Consider the following 20328-nt stretch of genomic DNA (forward strand, 5'->3'; position numbering starts at 1 on the left):
TGAAGGGTCCCCATGCTCAGGATTTTTTGACCGTTATCCGATTGAAGGGCTGAGGCAATGCATGTCAGCAGTAGAATATAAAGTCATCCTTAAATATCGGCTGATGATCCCTATGTACCCAGAAGATGAAACCTGCCCGATATGCCGTAAAGCTTGTATGGATAAATACAGAGAGCACGCAGTGCATTGTAAAGAGCTCCTTGGGTTCAAATATCGGCATTACTGGGTGTAGGATGTTTTGTGGGACATCCTGAGAAGAGCTAGGATTTCGGCTGGAATCTGGCTGGAATCATCGATTTTTGGCTGGCCAACTAGGTCCGATTAGCGATTTATGGATGGATTAACGCAAAATTACTCAGTTACCGGCCGACTAGCGATTAATCGTCGCCTAGTCGCGATTTTTACATCACTGATTTTAAGTGTTTAGGCAAATGGTTTTCAAAGTGTTTGAGATAGTAACTTATTGACCCATGAGTTATTGGAGCATAGTTAGCTAATAGGTTTTTTTTTTTTTTTTTGGGTAAAGGGTTACCCCGGTGATTCTATTATAGACAACCGCCAAATAAGTACAGGACATGCCCCATATATGTAAGCAAAATAAAAACAAACAAACCAAGATACCACCTCAATCTAGCCTACTACAATCATGATAAAGACTAACTAGTAGACAAACGAAAAAAATCAAACAAACGACGTCAACCGCCATCATCAAATATGAAATTGCTACCAACCGGCAGCCCCATTGCATGGAACAGAAGCCACCTATCCATTGGACAACTTTATGTGAGAGGTGCTTGCCCCTGTACTGGAAGACGTAGGATGTGTACCCGATGTCATAAACTCATTCGTTTCATCATATACAACCTCTACCTCGTCCTCGTCAGACTCCTCATTTAGCTCACGACCTCCTTTATATCTCCCCTGCAAGGAACCCCCATTCCCCCCAACAAACCCAAGAGCACTAAACGAATTGTGTGTTTGAACCTTGGACGAACTAGTGCACCGCGCATTCACGTAGGAAGAACTCACTACCTTTTTCTTTTTATCCACGGGTCTATATTCAAACTTGGGCTTTTGATTGTTAACTTGAAAACCGCTCTTCTTTATATTCTTCTTTGTCTTGACTTCCGTATAACCATCCTCATCTACTTTCGGACTGATTGTAGGAGGTTTCACTGTCAGTCGAATGCATTTTGGACACTCCTGAGAATCATGCCCTAATACACAACAGTGGGCACATCTCGGGGGTTTCCATTCATACTCCACACGAATAGTCTCATTGACATACTTGGTCTCATCCAACTCAGGAATAGCCATGGTTAGGACCTCTTTAAAGTCATGTTCAGCAGAGATATCAATGAGGGCCCTAGCATAGCTGCTTCGTCCCCAAGCCTCGTTGCACATATCAATAGTATACGAATCCAACCGCAAAGGAGAACCAATTTTAGACGGCAACATGCTTAACCCATCATCTGTATACGCCGCTAGAGGAACCTCATGCAATTTCACCCAAACTGCAGCCTTTTTAATATCTTCTTTTTTTAAGAATGCTTGTAGGGGACCAAGTGTTGAGAAAAAGAGGTTTGTTCCGAATCAGCCAAGGACCCCCTTCAAGAACATTATTCATACCCTGACTATCTTCAAACTTGAAGAAGAAAAACCCATGCGAATTCATCATAATTTTCTGAAAACCATGCTTTTTCCAATTTGTTTTCACAAAATATTCAACAACCATGCTTTTTCCATGCTTTTTTCCAATTTGCTTTAAGAATGCTTGTAGGGGACCAAGTGTTGAGAAAAAGAGGTTTGTTCCAATTTGCTTTTTCCAGTTAGCTAATAGGTTTTTGGGTTATTGGATCTTATCACTTCCATATATTGGGTGTTGGACGCTCTCACTCCCAACTATCACTTTGTCTCTCACCACTCCCAACTTAACCTTTGTGGGAGTGACATAACACACAAAGTGTTAAGTTGGGAGTGATGGAAGTCAAAGTGATAGTTAGGAGTGACGGCGGCTAATACCCAATAGTTGAAAGTGATAAAATCCAATAACCCAAATATATATTTTTTGTATTGTATTTTATTGTGGTGTTTTTTAAATGTAATGAAAAGTTATTTGTTTTTTAATATTATAAATTTAGAGATTAAAAGAAAAATAAAAAAATTAATAATTAATGAACATGTTAGCGATATACTCTCTTATACACTTTTGTGTCATTTGTCACATAACTCCTCCTGCCAAATAGTTACCATCAAAAACAGCGTGAGAGACCTTGGGTGACCTAGTTAAAATACATACGAGTCGCAAAAAGCCAGCTGTAAAAAGTTGGGTATCGGGTTCTTCCTTGTTGTTCAAAATTCCCAAAACAAATCAAATCAAATCAAATCAAATCAGACCTTAACTTCTCAATCACCAATCATCTCTTTCTGCTCTCTGCTCTACTCAGATGGCGGTATGTTAAAATCTCTCTCTCTTCTCTTAAACCTTAATCTGTATATTTTTCCCTTCGATTTTGTTCACTACATACAAGCTGTTTAGATTCATCGTTCGACTCGCCTTGTGTTGACTGAATTTGTATCAGCTTTGAATACATTATTATTATTATTATTATTATTATTATTATTATTATTATTATTATTATTATTATTATTATTATTATTATTTTGTTAAGAATAAGAATTGGTCGTCTTATAATAATATATCTGGACACTTGCATTTGCTTATAGTTTTGGATTGTCAAGTGATGATCTTGTATGTATATTAACCTTCGTTAGTTAAGTTATGAATTACACTAATGATATAGGAAGAAGAGGATGTTGGTTATATACTAGACGAACCGCAACAACATTCTTCAGAGGCCCCCCCTCTCTTCCACCTAAGCCAGAGAGATGTGATAGTATTTTTTTTAATTGGTTTTGTAGAAAATGTTGTGGCCAATTATGAAAATTTCTGCAAAAGTTTGGTCCAATTATGATCTTGAGTTTGTGAGACTAAATATATAATTATCATAATATTTAATCTTGTAGCCATTATAATCATTTATATTATATAGATCAAAATATATTAATAACCTATTAATAATTAGTTGGTAATTGTTGATGGACCATATTACCCTTATTAACTAATTAGGTTTCCTCTTGGGTGTATATATAAGGAGATTATTAGAGAGTTAAAGGGTTACACAAGTTAGACAATTACACAACCCTCATAACATCAAAATCTCGTCTCTCTCTCCTAACCGAAACCCTCCCTTGTTTCGGTTCATCACCATCATAACATTACATCCTAAGGAGGAACCAGATCATCCTGACAAGTATGTCGAACTCAATGGCTGCATCTCTAACTGGATTCTCTGCTGGCCTGTCTGCTGTAACAGGTATGTTATTCATGTTTTCCATCATGTTTAAAACAGAACTGATCAACATGTGGTATCAGAGCATATGTTGATAAATCAGTTATGTTTTCGTATCCATTTCTGGGATTGAAATCTGGAAAACAGAATTTTGTAAATCTTAAAAACAGCCGGTTTCGAGTTCTTTTATAATGTCCCGAATCACTATTTCATAAAAGAATGTTTAAATATTTGACTCGAAATCATAAAGGGTAAAACTTGTTGTTACGAAATCCATTACAAAACCATTAAAATTCAGGTTTCGGGTTTCCAGAATTATGTTTTAATTTTCTAGGGTTCATCATGTTCTAAGAAAAACTCAAAAATTCCTTAAGTTTTGGAATATGATTTGGATTAGTGGATGTTTTTACTGGTTTTGATCTGAATTTTATCTATTAAAATTGTCGAAAACTGTTAATAGATAACCCATTATAATTTTCGAAATCTTTGATAAGTTTAGATCAGCAATAAAACAGGAAACATTATCCCACAATCCCTAAAATTTCAAGCTTTCAGTTATTATCACAATAACAGCTGTTAACAGTGGATTCGAGACCATCAGATTACGACCCGAGACCATCAGATCTCGACTCGAGACCACAAGGTCTCGACTCGAAATCATAAGGGTCCTTAAATCTTTACAACTCGAGACAAAGGTCTCGACTCGAGACCATAAAGTTTCAACTCGAGACCACTGAGGTTTCGACTAAGGGCTTCAATCTTCACAACTCGAGACCGTTGTTGCGACTCGAGACCTCATTATGAGTCGAGATCTCATAAAATACAGTACTCGAGACCATGGTTCCGACTCGAAACAACAAGGTTGCGACTTGAGACCTCATAACTGACTCGAGATCTCATAACTCAGTCGAGACCTGACGCGCTAACAGTTGGTTTGCTATTAAATACTTCGTTTTGCAAACACTTAATTACCTAATCAGAATCAAATAAATTTTCCACAAAACCAAAATAGCTTAACTTGAATGAGCTTCTGATGTATCATTTGTGGCCAAAGCTGATTTAATACATCTATTTATTGTTCAAGTATTATAAAAGGCTATGTTGAATATGCATTACAAACGTAAAATGTCTTAATTTCTGGCCAAAGCTGATTTTAATTCATTTATGTCTAGCATACTTGACAAGTGCATAACTAAAGTGATTGTCTCATTTCTGGCCAAAGCTGATTTGTCACGATTACTTTGCACACATACTTAAATGATTACACTTCTGGCCAAAGCTGATTTGTCTTCGTTTAAGTAGAATTTTAACTAAGTCTATTATTTTGATGTTAGTAATAGACAACATCATAGCTTCATAATTAAAATGGTCATTATTTATGCCTGCCTTAGTATAACATGCCCTTAGATCACATTAGGACTTCTTTCTTAGTATCATAAATTGCTCATCTTATTTCCACTATCAGCACCAAATTGTGGGATTCCACCTTTGACTGGTGATAATTTTGCTGAATGGAAGGATGTCCTCATGCTTACACTTAGATTGCTGGATTTCGATTATACTCTTAGAGAGAATAAGCCAGTGGACCTTACTACTCAAAGTACTGCTGCTGAGCAGATAGTTCATGAAAAATGGATTAGGTGTAACCGCATGTCTCTCATGTTCATGAAGCAGTCCATTCATAATGCAATTAGAGGAGCTATTCCTGATTCTGAGGATGCTAAAACCTACCTGGCTTCTGTGGAGGCTCAATTCAAAGGAACATCAAAAGCACACGCGAAAGGGCTAGAGATGGAAATCAGTGATGGTTTTCTTTTACATGGCCAACTAAGTATGATGGGAGGAGCGGCATTCGCGAACACATCATGATGATGCATGACATGGCCAATAAGCTAAAAGGGCTAGAGATGGAAATCAGTGATGGTTTTCTTGTTTAGTTCATCATCACTTCGCTTCCTTCGTCCTATGAAGCATTCAAGATCAATTACAACACTCAGAAGGACAAATGGACGATGAGTGAGCCGGTCGCTATGTGCATACAGGAGGAAGAGCGTATGAAGATGGATCGCACTACTGATGTTGCTAACTTCACCACCTCCAGCTCTAAGAAGAGGAAGAACAATCATCACAGAAAGGATGCTTCCAAAGTCCAAAAGCCAAATCCTAATACAAGTGCACCTTTCAGCTCTAAGAGCTCCTTAGGCAAACCCTATTGCAAGTTCTGTAAGAAAACATGACATAAGCAAAAGGAATGCCCTGACTTCAAGGAGTGGCTGGCTAAGAAAGGTAACGATTTTTTCATGATTCTTGAGTCCTTTAATTTAAATGTTCCTGCTAATTCTTGGTGGTTTGATTCTGGTTCTATGGTTCATGTAACCAACTCTACTCAGGGATTCCTTTCAATCCGGAAGCTGGGAAGAAACCAAAGAACACTTAAAGTTGGGGATGATCGGGAATTAGAAATGAAGGCCATAGGAACATTACAATTATTTTTGAAAATTGGTTTATGTATTAAACTTTATGATACCTTATATGTTCTTGAGGTAACTCGGAACCTTGTATCAGGACAAAAGTTAGACATGGACGGTTTTGTCGTTTCCCATGGTCATCGCAAACTCTCTATTCTCTATGATTCCGTTGTTTATGGTACTGGAATTCTGGATGGTGGTCTCTATAGATTAGAACTAGATGATAATTTTTCCAAATCTTTGTTGTCATATAATATTAATGAATCACTCACAAAGATGAAACAGATTCGAGACTTAGAGACTTCATCTATGTTGTGGCATCAACGTTTAGGCCACATCTCAAGAGAACGATTAAATCGTCTCCTAAAGGATGAAGTTTTACCTCCTCTCGATTTCACTGATTTTGGAACATGTGTCAAATGTCTTAAAGGCAAAATGACATTAGCGAATAAGAAAGGTGCCACTAGGAGCTCTAATCTATTAGAACTCATTCATACTGACATTAGTGGTCCCTAGCAAATCGCTGGCATAACAGGACATACTTCATTTATCACTTTTATTGATGATTATTCACGTTACATGTACTTGTATCTTATTAAGGAAAAGTCTGAATCTCTTACAACTTTTAAAGATTATAAAGCTGAAGTTGAAAAGAAATTAGATCATCAGATTAAAGTCGTGAGATCAGATAGAGGCGGTGAATATTATGGAAGACATACTGATGTGGGTCAAGCTCCTGGTCCATTTTATGAGTTTTGTAAGGGCCAGGGGATTGTGAACCAATACACCATGCCTGGTACACCTCAGCAGAATGGAGTCGCTGAACGAAGAAATCGTACCCTTATGAACATGGTGCGCAGTATGTTAGCCAACACTAATTTACCATTATTCCTCTGGACTGAAGTGTTAAAAGCAACTGTTCATATACTCAATAGAGTTCCTTCTAAGTCTGTCCCTAAAACTCCTTATGAACTTTGGACAGGAAGGAAACCGAGTTTTAAATATATGAAAGTATGGGGTTGCATTGCTGAAGCAAAACTCTATAATCCTTTCCTAAGGAAACTTGACCCTAAAACAGTTACCTATTTCTTTATCGGGTATCCTGATCACTCAAAGGGTTATCGTTTCTATTATCATTCCCATGTCACCCGTATTGTTGAAACCAAACGTGCTGCGTTTGTCACACCCCAACCGATGGCGGAATCATCGAGGCATGGCACTGAGCGAAAAAGATTGTCCAGAGGTTTCCATAACAATTATCATTACCATTCAATTTAAATAATACGTCCCATACCGTATCTCAAACAGTAAACAAATTATTACAGACAAAATCCAGGCAAATATTTCCGTTCCGACAACTCAGATTTAAATATGATTATTTATCTGCTACTAGAGACTCTTGCTGCAAGATCTACAGACAACTATACTCTAGACGCTTATTCTAGCCTCGCTTTCCTAGCAGATAAGCATCTTAAACACCTGTCACATACGTTAAAATAAAGTCAATACATAAAATGTAAAGGTGAGCATACAAGTTTGATAATAGCATAATAGAGTTCGAAATAGTTTACGCATAACCAGCACGTACACAGAGGAAAACGAAGCATGTTAATTATTGACATGGATCTATCGATACCAATGACTGCGGGTTGACTGCCCGAGGCAGTTCGTAATACATGATTACCACCGTAATCCATGCAAGTAATTGTCCTTAACAACCCCCCGTGTGAACGGGTGCTGAGTCCAAACTATAGTACTATCATCATTAAGGCAGGTAGACAGCATTCCACGTGTAAACATAACAACAAGCATTCATTTAGTCACGTAATACATGCAGTAACGGTTAGCGTTTAAAGTATTGCGTAGTGTGTTCGATTGTGATTTAGAATAAGTAACGTATGTAACACCCAAAAGTGCGAAAGCAAAAAGGGTTCGAGTATACTCACAGCGGTTGATGGATTGAAGGAAGCGCTTGAGAGTAGGGTTAGCCTGAATAGTTTGATAGCATAACGATAAGCAACGCGTAAAACGGAAAACAAGTGTTGTAGGGTCGGACAGCTGGTCGATCGGACGGTAGTCCGATCAGACGGCTGACCGTTCGGTTGCCTGTCCGTTCGGACAGTTGTCCGGTCGGACGGGAGTCCAATCGGATGGTTGTTCGAGTGGATTGTTCCTTCCTTTGAGCAGGATGTGTTTGTGTATGATGGTTTGACTTTTGAAGTTTTTGTTGTAGCTTTAAAAATCTTGAAGTATCCTTGCCTTCCAGGTCGGTCGATCGGACGGTCGTTCGATCGGCCGGCAACCCGATCGGCTAGGTACCTCAGCAAAACAAGTACTCAGCATGGTGTCACCTGATCGGACGGCTGTTCGATCGGGTGGCACTCCTAGTGCGTAGAACATGTTGAAAATCGATTAAGTGTTGAAGTCAAGTATCTCATGATCCGAAGAGTAATCCAATCGGACGGTAGTCCGATCGAATAGCAGTTCGTTCAATACCCAATCTTCAAATAAGTTGATTAAGTGTGGGACCATGTGCTAGCCGATCGGCTGACTGTCCGATCGGCTAGCTATCAGTTCGGACAGCAGTCCGATCGGTCAGCACCCTGACCTGATCAGCCTATTCATCTAACACTAGGTTGTTCTGATTGTTTGTCGTTTTATCAAGGTATTTTGGGAACGAGTCAAACAACAGAAAACTCGTCTTTACTTGGTTCTCCTGATCGGACAGGAATCACCCAAACCCGGTCAGTGAACGGTTCGGAACGGTTGTTTAATGTTTAACCCGAAATCGGTGAACCTCGTGGATAGAACCCGGATCTTGAACCGCACAACTACTGGGATGATTAGTGAGTCGGTACAAGCTCCGTCTCTATCGGTTTGAAGGCATTGAGTGTAAAAGAGTTGAAAGAAAGTTGGAAAACCATCTTTCAATCCTTTTCACCGTGTATATGTTTAGATCTATGAAAGATCTTTGTTTGTTTATGTGGAAATCGGCTAGATCCAAGTTATTCTTGGTGGATTGAGGCCAAAACATTAAGTTCTTCAAGAACCCATGATGACATCATCCTAGAACACTTGAATCTTGATGATTTCACGGTTAAAAATTAAGATTTGAAAGATAGAAAGGTGTAGGAGTGCGTGTAGATCAAGAAAGTATAAGATTTAAGACGAAATCTTACCGGAATGGAGAGAAATCTGAGAAAAAGTGAGCTCAACGTGCTGGTCGGACAGAGGTTTCCAAAAGTAGAAAGTTTGACAATGACAGGGGTATTTATAGGATGCCAAAAGAGGTAAAGGTTGGCCGATCGGTCAGTCAGCACGATCGGACAGCCTGTCCGATCAGACAGCAGTCCGATCGGCTGGCTGTTCGATCGGCTGGTAGCCTGATCGTTCAGCTGCCTGATTCGAGTGTTCGGCGCGATGATTTCTGATATTTCGATTTCGATTGCGACCGATGAGGATACGATGGAGTTTTATATCCAAATTACTTTTAATCCCAACTACTATATCTAACATACAAGCATCTATATTTCGCGCTGTCTCTTCGTCACCAATTATCATAATTCGATTTCTATTGAGTTCGATTGGATTTCGATTGCGATTCGATTGATTACCACACATAACATAAAGTAAACATGCACAAGTAACACATAAGGCGAATAAAGAACTTGGAGATGCCAAGATTAGAACTTGCCTTTTAAGGAAGGATCTTTACCGGTTAGATATTTGGGTGTGCCTCTCATATCATCGCGGCTTCTGTACAATTATTGTCAAGTTTTGGTAGAGAAATTGGATAAACGGATCATGCATTGGAGGAATAAGTTGCTCTCTTTTGCGGGGAGGTTGCAGCTTATCATATCGGTTTTGTCTTCTCTCCATATTTACTGGTCGTCTGTTTTTGTGTTGCCTAACCGGGTTATTGTTAGTTTGGAGGCCAAGATGCGCAATTTTTTATGGTCCCAAGATAGTTCGTTCCAGAAAGGTCGTGCAAAAGTCTCTTGGAAGTCGGTTTGTGTTCCTAAATACGAGGGTGGGTTGGGAATTCGTCGCATAGGAGACGTTAATACTGCTCTTATGACTTCGCATATTTGGAGCATTCTTATAAACCGCTGATCCTTGTGGGTTGAATGGGTTCATGCGTACAGGTTAAGGGGCAAAAGTTTTTGGGCTTGCAAGGCTCCGTCTTCTTGTTGTTGGTCTTGGAGGAAACTGCTTCAGCTTCGTTCTGTTGTGAGAAATTTTATTTGGTCCGAGATTGGTAATGGTGTTACAACTTCTGCTTGGTTCGATACTTGGAGCGAGTTAGGCCCTCTTGGGCAGTTTATTTCTCCTCGGCTCATTTCGAATGCGGGGTTTGATTTGTCGTCTAAAGTTTCGGATGTCTATGCTAATAATCTATGGAGATGGCCAGATGCGTGGAGGGATCTTTTCCCGGTGTTAAATCAGCTAGATTGCTTGGTTTTAAATCCGAATAAGTCTGACAAATTTAAGTGGCGATTTGGTGATCAGATACATGACTTTTCTTTGTTTCGTGCTTGGGATTCGGTGAGGCACCAGGAAGAGCAGGTTAATTGGTCTAACATAGTGTGGTTTTCGCAGTGCATTCCTCGTCATGCTTTTCTAATGTGGCTTATAATGAGACGGAAGTTGCTTACTCAAGATAAAATTTTGAGCTGGGATTTATCGCGAAGAAAGAACATGAACATGCTATGTTGTCTTTTATGTTACGCGAACCACGACTCTCATGAGCATCTTTTCTTCGAATGTGAGTTTTCCTCTCAAGTTTGGGTTATGGTTCGAAGTAAAGTGGGTATGGATATGGTTCCGGCTAAGTGGAATGATATTGTGCTGTGGTTGCGTGATCGGGCCAAGTCGAAATCGGTGAGTGACTATGTTACAAGACTGTTAGTGGCGGCTAGTGCTTATTTCATTTGGCAGGAGCGTAATGCTAGATTGTTCAAGAATCAGATGCGTCCTCCGGAAGCTGTTCGTGATCTTATTACTCAACAAGTGCGATATAAACTTATGGGAGCGAAGCTGAAGGACTGTGTTAATGTTCGAAGGGTACTCGGGGAATGGGATATAAAGGATGCCGATATGCGTTTTGATGGCGGCTGATTAGATTTTTGGTGTTAGGCTGTCTAGTCATTGGTTGTCTAGTGGTGTTTTGTTGGTCGTCTGTTTTGGTTTTGTTTTGTTTTTCTGGTTTTTGCCGTCTCAGGGCATGTCCTAAGACGGAACTAGTGTAGGCTTTCTACACTTCTTGTGCTTATTTGGTTGTGAATATATAAATCACCGGGGTAACCCTTTACCCAAGTAACACATAAGGCACACACACATATAACAATACTCAATCATTGCGATATTCGAGTTTAGAATTCGATGATGATTAAATTAGTTCGATTATTGATCAATTGACTTTATTGCATTGTTACTTCCTATTATTCACAGTCATAAAGCGGTTCGTATTAAGAATATACTTCGATTGTAATTAATTACTCCACATAATACAACTAACGTAAAAACATAAAATAGACTAACTACAGTCAAAGAAGTCAAAACAGTAATTGAGCAAGGAGTGACAGATCGCAATTAGCGATCTTTTCTTCCTTTGACTTCAATCTTGACTTTGACTTTTACTTTCGAAAACACGGGGTGTTACAGCCTCCCCTTGTTTAGGGAATTTCGTCCCGAAATTAGGCCGGAAGATGTACAACACCGTGAATCACGTTTGAGAACTTTCTCTCTCTAGACTTTCACTTAAACAACTGCGGGTACTTCGCTTTCATGTCGCTTTTGAGTTCCCAAGTGAACTCTGCGCCTCGTTTGCCTTCCCATCGGACCTTCACAATAGGAATGCGCGAGCGTCTGAGTTTTTTTTTTTTTTGGGTAAAGGGTTACCCCGGTGATTCTATTAAAACAATCCCAAATAAGTACAAGTAGTGAGGATGAGTTCCACACTAGTTCATATACAGGACATGCCCCATATATGTAAGCCAAGCAAAAAACAAACCACAATACCTATGACACCACATAACCTAGTCTACTACACATTATGGAAAAATATCTAGTAGACACGACAAACAAAACAGAGCAAGAGATTATCCTCCATCATCAAAAATAAAACTGCCACAGACCAGCAGCCCCTTGACACGAACCAACAACACTCTATCCATTGAAGAACTTCGTGGACGAGGTGCTTACCCCTGCCTTCGACAACCCGGATGTCATAAATTCATTAGTTTCGTTATAACTACCAATAACCTCCTCGTCATCCGATTCCTGCTGGTTATGTTGAACTTCACCATTTTTACCCACATTCTTACCCCTATCCGAAAGAACATCAAACGGGTTGTGCGTCTTGACACTAGATGGCGGACCCGAGGTAGAAGCCCCACCATGCGGCTTGGATCCAATCGGACGATATTCAAATTTTTGCTTCTGCTTATTAACAGGAAAACCTGATTTCCTAGCCGCTTTTTTGCGATCCACATCCGTAAAACCCTCTTTGTCTACAACCGGCTGCTTCATTTGTTTCCGGGTATTGCTTCCCTCTTGTTTGTTCTGACTAGTGACCGGCCCCTTAGGAGCCCTCCTAGGCTGTCTCGGGCAAGAATCATCAGAATGACCAAACACCTTACAATGTGCACACCTAAGAGGACTCCATTCATATTCTACCGACAAAATCACTTTACAAAAGCCTTCCCCTTCCAACTCTGGAACTGCAATAACTATCTCCTCCTTAAACCCATTTTCAGCTGAAATTTCTACTAACGCTCTCGCGTAACTACTCCTTCCCCAATTTTCCGTGCACATGGATGAAGTGTACGAGTCCAACATCTTAGGCTCACCAATAGCCGTAGCAATCATACTCAATCCATCCTCCGTATACGCAACAATCGGAACATCATGGATTTTAACCCACACTTGCAACTTCTTTACTTCCTTCTTTTCTAACTTAGAAGTAGGAGACCAAATATGCAAAAACATAGGCTGAGATCGGATAATCCAAGGTCCCTCTTTAAGAACATTCAACATACCAGCTTCATCCGCAAACTTAAAGAAAAAGAACCCATTAGCATTCATCATTGATTTCTGTAATCCAAACCTCTTCCACTGGTTCTTCACAAAATAGTGCACAACCGGATAAGCAACTCTGTCCCCTAGGAAGTAACCATGCAGAGTGTTTGCTAATTTCGCTTTCTCGACTTCTTCGAAGACTCACCCTTCTTACCCTTACCCTTTTCCTTGTCTTTAGCAGAGTCAGTTGACGTCTTCTTATCACTCTTGCAGGTAAGTTTACGCTTCCTGACTTGCGACTCAGTCAGGGTAGCAACTAACTCGATCGCTTGGCGAACAGTAGTAGGATTAACGCCAGTCACAATATCTTGTATGGAATCGAGTAAGCCATCGATATACCTCTCTATCGCTTTCTCCAACGGGGTAACCATAGTAGGACACAAAAGACTGAGCTCCTCAAATCGATCCGTATACGCACGGTGTTCTCCCCCATCTTGTTTTAGATCGTCAAACTCTCGTTCCAAAGCTCGAATTTCGTGACGGGGACAAAACTCTCTCATCATGAGAGCTCGAAGCTCTTCCCATGTTTGTGCCAACGCCACTTCGGCACCCCTATCGCGCATCACTCCGTTCCACTAAGTAAGAGCACGCTTCTCGAACACACTTGATGCAAATTCAACCTTACGCCCATTCGGACATTGCACATGTCTGAATGTGTTCTCGATACTTTCGAACCATTGAAGGAGTGCAGTCGCTCCTTGTGACCCAGAAAACTTTAGCGGCTTTGCAGAGTTGAAATTCTTGAAATTGCATTGTGCATTGTTATTGTTGTTGTACAGCTCGTGGATTTGGGTCACAACGCCTGGAAGCACAGCGGCGATTTGCTGAGTGACAAGGGCCGCGATTTCTTCAGCAGTAAAAGATTGTGCATCATGTCGAGGAGGCATCGTCTAACAAGGAAATATGAGAAACGAGTGAGGTCGACGATTAGGAAAAACAAAAGAGGTTTTGAAAATATCGACGAAATATAAGGAAGGCGATCATTTGTTCGTTACCTCGAACAAACAAACGACACGCAGTGACTAATCAAAGTAATGAATCGAAATAATGTATCGCGAAGACATGCTCGCCTATAAGTGAACACTCACCCCAAGAGTTCCCAGGTAAGAGTGACTGGTCCGATTATGTGGATTTGTATGAACACTCTAGCCTTAGACAGAAAACTCAGGGTACAGGCATTCACTCTTCCAGTTTGCACATGTTCACATTATTTAGACCCAAACTTTGACGAGATTTGAAAACTCAATAGGCACCAAGCCAAAAAAATGAGTCAAACTGGAAGGGTTCAAAACCTTATAATGGAGGGTTCAAAACCTAGTAATCAATCATCCTAGAACGGATGATTAATTTTCGAAGCAGATTCGGATTTCGTTTTTAAAATTCTAAACGCAAATCAACTTGCGTTGGGGTCCTAGAAAGTTATAGTCTAGGTCGAAATTTTACTAATAACCTAATTCTCTATAACCATTGGCTCTGATACCAACTCTTCTGTCACACCCCGACCACGTAAAATGACAAATCGTGGTGGAAACGCCGGGGAGTGTTGTAACAGAATTATTGTTTCAAACCATGGATACGAAGAGTTTCATTTCATTAAATATTAAACATTGTTTTAAAGTTAAACAAGCAAATCAAACATAGACTAATATCATTATTAAATCACTAAGGCCTCGTCCGGTCCTAAGTGAGCATGCTTCCTATTCGCAATCAACACTAAGAAACTTCACCTGAAACATATGTAAAAACAAAGTCAAACACAACACTTGTGTAAATGAGAAAACCCTAGTGGGCGAAAAAAGGCGACCAAGAAACCCTTGGAAAATTAATTCAATCCTGGTCTCAATTTGTTCTTCGGTTAGTGTTACGAATCAGATTTCCCATTGTGCGCAGGCGCTAATCAATCAAGTATCAGATCAGGGTTTTGTGGGGATCCGTTTCTTTTATTTTATTGAAGTTGCGGCTGTCTTCTTCAGTTTGACTAGGGTTCCGTTCCATAGTGGGGCTGACAAAGACAGATTGCTTTTGTTCGAGGAGATATTTATTGCTTTGTCTGTTTCTTGGTCCTTTGTTCGAGGTTGGCATTTACGGCTGCTAGGGTTTACTTTTAGTCAAGGGCAGTTTGTGTTCTACGAGGATGCATTAATTTTCGTTGACTGATTCTTGCTCCATTGACCGAGGTGACTATTACAGCTAGGGTTTCTTTTGTTAACGGCATTAAGGTCTAATTCAAGCCGTCATACATAATATATTTTAATTAGTCTGCTGCATCTGATTAGTTGATATTGTACGAATTTATTTTTGGGGATGGATGATCTAACCGGCTCGGGTGGTAAGCAACAGGATAATGGGAAGCCGTCATTGTCGTTTGCTGAAATTGCTGCACGTTTTCTTGATGCTGATGGGAACCCAAAGAGTGGTGTAACAAGTGCAACACAAAGTGACCAGAAGGTTTCGGCTCCTATCCGACTAGGAAATCTGGAAGCGAATTTCTGGGATTCCCCGGGTAAGGGATACACGCCATGGTCAGGTTTGGAGAAACTAAAGTCGATGGTCGATCAAGGTGTGGAAAAATCGTCCGGTAGTACAGATCCTACATCCTTTTCTGCGGCTGATAAAAAAAAACAAACAGGTTCTGGCTCTCCGGTACAGCTTTCATTTGCGAATATTGTGAAGGATACCAAAGAGAAAGCGAAGGTGAACTTTAGGGTACTGGAATCGAATGAAGCTGTTGATGGAGCTGATGTTGTCATTCCTCTATCTTCAGTTAAACAAGTCTCTGACAGGTATGCGAATACCTTGTATGGTTATTTTCTGGGTAAACGGCTGGCTTTTCCTGTTGTTGATTTCTTTGCAAAGAACAATTGGGCTAAGTATGGATTGTCAAGAATTATGATGAATGCTCATGGGTTCTTCTTTTTTAAGTTCACAACGAAAGAAGGGATGGATCAAATGTTAGAGGATGGGCCGTGGATGATTAGAAACGTTCCAATTATTTTGAAAGAATGGTCAGCCTCTATCAAGTTGGTAAAAGAGGATTTAAAAGCGATTCCAGTTTGGGTCAAGATGCATGATGTGCCGTTAGCGGTATTTACTGAGGATGGGCTCAGTTTACTTGCTTCTAAGATTGGGGTACCTATAATGTTAGATTCGTATACGGCTACAATGTGTGCGGAATCTTGGGGTAGAAGTAGCTATGCTAGAGCTCTTATTGAGGTCCAGGCAGGAGTTGAGTTAAAGAAGAGTGTTACGGTAGCAATTCCTTCCTTGGATGGTCTTAGTCACTCGAAGGTGGAGGTTAAAATTGAGTATGATTGGGAGCCGTTAAGATGTTCTTCTTGTTGTGTCTTCGGTCATGAGGATCACTCGTGTCCTCAGAACCCGCATAAAAATTCGAATGGGGATACTGAGAAGAAGGATAAGGATGATTTTCAGGTGGTAGGTGCCAAAAAGAAGAAACCAAATAATCAAGGGCTGCATATGAAAAACCAGAAGCCAAAGGTAGTTTACAGGCCAGTTGTCAACCCTATACCGAAAGCGTCATCAAAGAGTCCGGTTCAGAATCCGGTTTCAACGTCTAACCCGTTTGATGTTCTAAAGGACGATAATGGTAATCAGGGAGGTACTTCTGTGGGTCGAGTGGAGAAGAATCGGTCAAGTGACAGGGAGGAATCGGATGAGGAAGTGGTGGAGGAAATCTACAATGAAACGAGTAAATTTATGACTTCGGGTATTCATAGTTCCTCTTCCTCTTCGAAAGCAGGGGCAAGCACCTCTTCTTCCAAGTTATTTAATGGATAGGCTGTCTGCTTTTCGTCTGAAGGGGTTGCTGTTTTGCGGCTTCTTTATATTTGATGATGGTGGTTGATTTGTGTTTGTGTGTTTTGCATTATTTTGTCTACTAGATGTCGTGTCATGATGTATAGTAGACTAGGTAATGGGGTGTCATAGGTTTTTTTGGTTTTTATTTGTTCTACATATATGGGGCATGTCCTGTATATGAACTAGTGTGGAACACATCCTCACTACTTGTACTTTTTGCGGTTGCATTTTTTAATAGATTCACCGGGGTAACCCTTTACCCAAAAAAAAAAAACAAAGTCAGCAAAGAAATGCTGGCGAGTACATAGGTTTTGTGAGAGTGTCAGATTCATGGCTCGTTTATACGTTGGAATAAATTGTGCAACCTCGTTAATTGTCATTAGAAAACCTTGTTTTATAAAATGTTTGTATCGTAAAATGAATAACCGAATCAAAATAGTTAGGTTATAATTTATAAACCTCGAAGCCATGAATCTTTACCCAAAACATTTGTTTTTCGTAAACCAAATCGTAAATCATTCTCGTAATAAAATCCGTATAGTTTATATCGTTTCGAAAACCTCGTTTGTGTGTCATCGCTTCCAGTTGTTTACCCAAATCGTTTAATTCGTTAAACATCGCTTTAGTCCTTTAAATCATTCTCGTTTTAGATCGTGAAACTACTTTTGGTCGCCTCGCTAATAACATTCAAACCTGTGTGACTCGTCTATTGTTTAACTCGTTTTCGCATTAACAAACCTCCAAAGGGTAAGTTAACAATCATCAGATTCGGTCGTTACCCACCTAACCCACACATAACCATGGGTCCGGTCTGATAACGTGATTTGTCGGATCCTATGGTACCATAACCTAATACTGGTCGGTTTGGCCAAAATTAATGAGTGTCATTTGTTATGTAATTACAACCAACAAGCTCGTTCACATTATCGAAATCGTTATTAGTTTGATATAAACCATCTTACTAGTTGTGAAACCATCGTTAAAACATCGAAATCGTTTTGATACATATGAATCACCCCAAAACAATTGAAAACAATAAAATAGGGGAACTATGTACTCACCTTCGGGTGCGTTTTTAAATGTTAACACAATCCCTCAATTGTTTATCCGCCCTAAATTAAATAAGAATGATTTTTAATAATCAAGAACCACACTTTGGCATGCAATTACTACTTATGTCACTTCTGTTTTAATGTATATGAAACTGGATTGTTTTCGGACATTTAAACAAAATGGTTAACTTATTCCAAAAATTCCCAAATTTTTACAGAACGTCTTAGATGAACCAAATATTATTGTATAAAAATATCGGGGTCTAGTTCATTATCAATATTTTAAAAAAATACATTTTCCCGACTGCAATCAGATTTGTTACATTCTGATCGCAGTCTACGGAATAATTCACTAAAAATTAATCGTAAGTCCGTTTAACGTAATTCTAGTTGGAGGATCACGTCGACAACAGTGACCATCTACAGTATAAGTTTCATGATCTAATCCTACACAGAATCCAGGTTATGACTGAAAACAGGACGCACATTTTCAGCAAAAAAATTCAGCTTAAGCTGCTGTTACGGAAAGGCACTTTAAAAATAGTAAACGGAGTCCAAAAATTATGATTCCGGTGTCATTAGAACCGTATTTTATAATAACACATTATAGACTTAAGAAAATCAAGTTTTTGTTAAGTTACGATGCAGTTACAGCCAGTTAAAGGCGGCTGGAAAAGCAGATCAGCATGCTGTTTTCAGTCTTTTATCATCATAAAGTGCGTTTGATTGATTCCATTAACATGTTTAGCGATCACAACAATACTTACAACAGATTATTACTTATATATATCAGATTTATCAAGCAATATCATATTTCATTCATCATTTTAACACTACTTTAACCATACTTCATCTTTAGTTAGTTACACTTCAAGACTTGTTTATGTTCATTAGGCTTTCTATCTTTTTGATCTTTAAACACCATTAACCACATAAAAACATGAACAAGATGAAGATCTAAGGAACTTACTACTAGCACAAGGCTAGGGGAGTTCGAGTGTAGAAAAGTGGTGGATAAAAGAAAATGAGAGCGGTCCTTCGACTTCCGAACGCACCAAGCTTCGTTGTTGACCTTCTTGCACCTTGGATTGTATGTAAAATGGCAAGATTGAAACTTGGAAATGGGTGGATGTGGGTGTGTGATGGCTGCCGAACAAGAGGGAAGTGTTGTGGTTAGTGAAATGGGTGACTTATGGTCTTACTTATAGACCTTGTTAGTGTTTTATCCATTGGATCATATGTCTACTAGATATGATACACAAGCTTAATAAAATAATCAAAATGGTAAGAGGGTTGTTGGACCGGTTTCCGACCCTAAACAGTCAGTGTAAGGTAGATTATCTCCAAATACAAAGGCGGAATCAATGTAGATGAAGTAACACAGCTATTCCTTTCAATTCCCTCTCTTTATATGCTTTCTGGAATGATTTTGACAGAGTTTCGTTACAAAAGCAATGACTAGGTTCCGCTCCAATGTACACGACTTCAATGACCTGGTTTCACTTATAATGCCTATATATAGTGCCTGTGGTTTCGCTCATATGACATGACTAATAAGCGAAACCCCCTAAATAACCTTAAGAGCGAAACCCTTGACCTAATAAGCGAAACCTCATACAAACTTGACATAAGAGCGAAACCTCTAAGTTAAACACTCATTTTGACTTTCAAGCTTCTATTTTGACCTATCTTGACCTATCTTGACCTAAGACTTAATGTATACGTAGTCAACAGACATTTCGTGCACCAACAGACTCCCCCTTGGATGTTGACAAAGTCTTCAGCTCCGAGTCTTCAGTCTTGGTCTTCTCTCCAACTCTGTCTTCACATCATAAGCATTCTATCTTCACAAATTCACAATCTTGTCCTGGCTTCATCTTCATTATTCCCTCTGAATGCTGATCCAGACTCCCCCTTTCACAGACTCCCCCTCTCAGTATGCTAGAATCTGAGGTATCTGGTTCAAGCTTTGACAATTAGCTTCCATGAGAATAATGAAGTCCAAAACCTGTGTCTTCTTCTTCTTTAAGTTCAAAACGAAAGAAGGGATGGATCAAATGTTAGAGGATGGACCGTGGATGATAAGAAATGTTCCAATAATTTTGAAAGAGTGGTCGGCCTCTATCAAGTTGGAAAAAGAGGATTTAAAAGCTATTCGAGTTTGGGTCAAGCTGCATGATGTGCCTTTAGCGGCATTTACTGAGGATGGGCTCAGTTTACTTGCATCTAAGATTGGGGTGCCTCTGATGTTAGATTCGTATACTGCCACAATATGTGCGGAATCTTGGGGAAGAAGCAGCTATGCTAGAGCTCTTATTGAAGTTCAGGCAGGGGTTGAGTTAAAGAAGAGCGTTACTGTTGCAATCCCATCTTTGGAGGGTCTTAGTCATTTAATGGTGGAGGTTAAAATTGAGTACGATTGGGAGCTGTTAAGATGTTCATCTTGTTGTGTCTTCGGTCATGACGATAGCTCGTGTCCTAAGAACCCTCAGGTAAATTTGAGTGGGGATACTGAGAAGAAGGAAAATGATGACTTTCAGGTCGTAGGTGCCAAAA

General features: G+C 39.7%; 1 protein-coding gene across 1 annotated transcript; it reads left to right on the top strand.

Moving 5' to 3' along the window:
• Nucleotides 1-1456: 1456 nt before the first annotated feature.
• Nucleotides 1457-10939, top strand: LOC110900572. Its single transcript, XM_022147456.1, has 2 exons — nucleotides 1457-1581; nucleotides 9967-10939. Exons 1-2 carry the CDS (start codon nucleotides 1457-1459, stop codon nucleotides 10937-10939), a joined length of 1098 nt encoding a protein of 365 aa, XP_022003148.1.
• The last annotated feature ends 9389 nt before the right edge of the window (nucleotides 10940-20328 follow it).

This window comes from Helianthus annuus, chromosome 13, assembly GCF_002127325.2.
Source record: "Helianthus annuus cultivar XRQ/B chromosome 13, HanXRQr2.0-SUNRISE, whole genome shotgun sequence".
Lineage (NCBI taxonomy): Eukaryota > Viridiplantae > Streptophyta > Magnoliopsida > Asterales > Asteraceae > Helianthus > Helianthus annuus.

Excerpts from the sequence above, each read along its gene's own strand:
- LOC110900572 (XM_022147456.1), top strand. The coding sequence starts at position 1,457 with ATGCTTAACCCATCATCTGTATACGCCGCTAGAGGAACCTCATGCAAT. Across the intron at positions 1,582-9,966 it reads CCAAGTGTTGAGAAAAAGAG|GTTAAGGGGCAAAAGTTTTT; the intron begins GTTTGTTCCGAA and ends TCATGCGTACAG.